This window comes from Bison bison, unplaced genomic scaffold (genome assembly GCF_000754665.1).
Source record: "Bison bison bison isolate TAMUID 2011002044 unplaced genomic scaffold, Bison_UMD1.0 scf7180017864180, whole genome shotgun sequence".
Classification (NCBI taxonomy): Eukaryota; Metazoa; Chordata; class Mammalia; order Artiodactyla; family Bovidae; genus Bison; species Bison bison.
In genome coordinates, this window is record NW_011494752.1 from 8,919,139 (window position 1) to 8,921,143 (window position 2,005).

At 63.4% G+C, this 2,005-nt stretch overlaps 1 protein-coding gene across 1 annotated transcript in view; it reads left to right on the forward strand.

Annotated features, from left to right (window-relative positions):
- Positions 1-6: 6 nt before the first annotated feature.
- MIEF2 (mitochondrial elongation factor 2) overlaps positions 7-2,005 on the forward strand; it is a 4,215-nt gene continuing 2,216 nt past the window's right edge. The window contains exons 1-3 of the mRNA XM_010843172.1: positions 7-23; positions 1,545-1,702; positions 1,857-2,003. Of these exons, the coding sequence (XP_010841474.1) occupies positions 1,556-1,702; positions 1,857-2,003 (294 nt within the window). The 5' untranslated portion in view covers positions 7-23; positions 1,545-1,555. The remainder of the gene's footprint in view (positions 24-1,544; positions 1,703-1,856; positions 2,004-2,005) is intronic.

The following is a 2,005-nucleotide window of genomic DNA, read 5'->3' on the forward strand; positions in this document are numbered from 1 at the left end:
GGGGCGCCGAAGCCGCGACGCAGGTACGGCCGGGGCACGGGGCGTGGCCTCCACCGGCCGCGCGGTTCCGGCCGGGAGAGAGCCGGATCGGGCCGAGCTCTGGTCGCTTCTTGGGCCCATCCTGGCGTTCCCCGGGCTTCGGTGTCCTCGCGTCCGGGGCTTGGTGGAGGCTAGGGGAGGCCTGGCCTTTCCCTCTCCCCTTCCCTGGTTAGGGTCTGCGCGCCCCGGGTCAGACAGGCGGGGGCTTTGTGCGCTTTACAGTTTGGAGGCGGTTGGCAGTCCTGATGAAGGAAGCCGCCGCGGGGCCACGCTGGGTCAACCCCCTCCGCCGTCTTTCCTATTTTTAGCTTGGGAAAGGGGGGCGGGTGCGGGGCTGTAGGCCCCACCTGGCAACCGGGCTCCGGCACCCGCTGGGAGCAGGGCAGCCAAAAGTCCTTGGGGCTGAGTTGGCTCTGAGCTCAGCGTCATCTGTTCAGGCATCCTCAGGGTGACAGTTCTGCCTGGCCATCTGACTGGTCCCCTGGGCTTGTCCCTTGGTCACACACACTCTTAGTGCTCAGGACCTGAGGTCTGGGGCTCAGCTTGCTGGGCCTGGCAAAGATGCCTGAGGTCCCAGCCATCTGTACTTCTGGGTTCCGCATGTCTAACGGTTTGTCGTGGCACCTGCTCCATCTTACAGACAAGCTAAGAGTATCTGGCACACTCAGGCCCTCAGCTCACCTGCCGTGGCCTGCGCTCTCAGCAGCTGAGACCCCTCTCCACCCACTATTGTCCCGAGCCTTAGAGGCCCTTGTCCAGGGCACTGGACCGACCCTGCTGTGGTCTTTAGAGCCCCCTTACACCCTGTCCCCACAGCAGGGCCTTCAGCCTTGTCTGACACATACCTGTTGACAGCCAGCCCTTGCCCCCCAGGGTATCGTGGGCCATCTCACTTGTCCTGTTCTTTGACTTGGTAGCCCTGCCTCTGGGGCTGCCCTGCTGAGATTTGGGGGTAACTGTGGGCCCCTGAATTTCACTGAGGTTCCCTCAAAGGCCTGAGGCTGTCCAGTGCAGGCTGCCTGGGTCCCCAAGCCGTGGTCTTCTCTGGGCCTTGGTTTTCTCCTGCAGGGCCTGGTTAGGAACCAAGATAGACCTGCTCCTGGGATCATAGGTTGGGTCTGAGTCCCCACCACTCACTGTGTGATCCACAACCTATTTCTTTGTAAATGGGGATGGTGCTGATAAGACCCACCTCATGGTCTTTGGCGACATCAGGGGGCCTGGAAGGTGGGATCGGGGAGATCGTCTCCCTTCTCTGACCTGCCATGGGCCTTAGGGTCTTTCTCTGTGAGAAAGTCATACAGGTGGGTTGTTTGAGGGTTTTGGTGGGGGGAGGTCTCTGGGCCAGCTCTCAGTCTCCTCCCAAGAAAACCTGCAGGTGGCCCCTTTCTCATCGGAAATTCTCTGGAAGCCCCCTTGTGACCCCAACTCTGACTGTAGAGCACCTGCCTGGATGCCAGGCCGGCCCCTCACTGAGTGGCCCCTGCACCCTGGCTCCCTTACAGGCAGACTGACCATGGCGGAGTTCTCCCAGAATCGGAGCAAGCGGCGTGACGGCGAGGTGCTGGGAGGCGCTGTAGACTTCCTCCTGGCCAATGCCCGCCTGGTGCTGGGAGTGGGCGGAGCTGCAGTGCTGGGCATTGCTACCCTGGCTGTGAAGCGGGTAAGGCTGGGCTGGCCTGCTGACACGGACTCCACAGCAGGGCTGGGGAGGTGGGACTGCCTGAGATTGCACCTGCCTCCGCCTCTCCGCCTGGTTGGCTCTGCCGTGGCCACCCAGGCCTCAGATGCCCTCACCTGTGTCCCTCTGCCTGCAGCTCATTGACAGGGCCACCAGCCCCCGGGACGAGGACGACACCAAGGGGGACGCCCCATGCCTGGAGGACAGCTGGCAGGACCTGAGCCTGCTCAAGGCCACGCCACGCCTCCAGTCCCGGCCCCCGCCCGCCGCCCTCAGCCAGCCGGT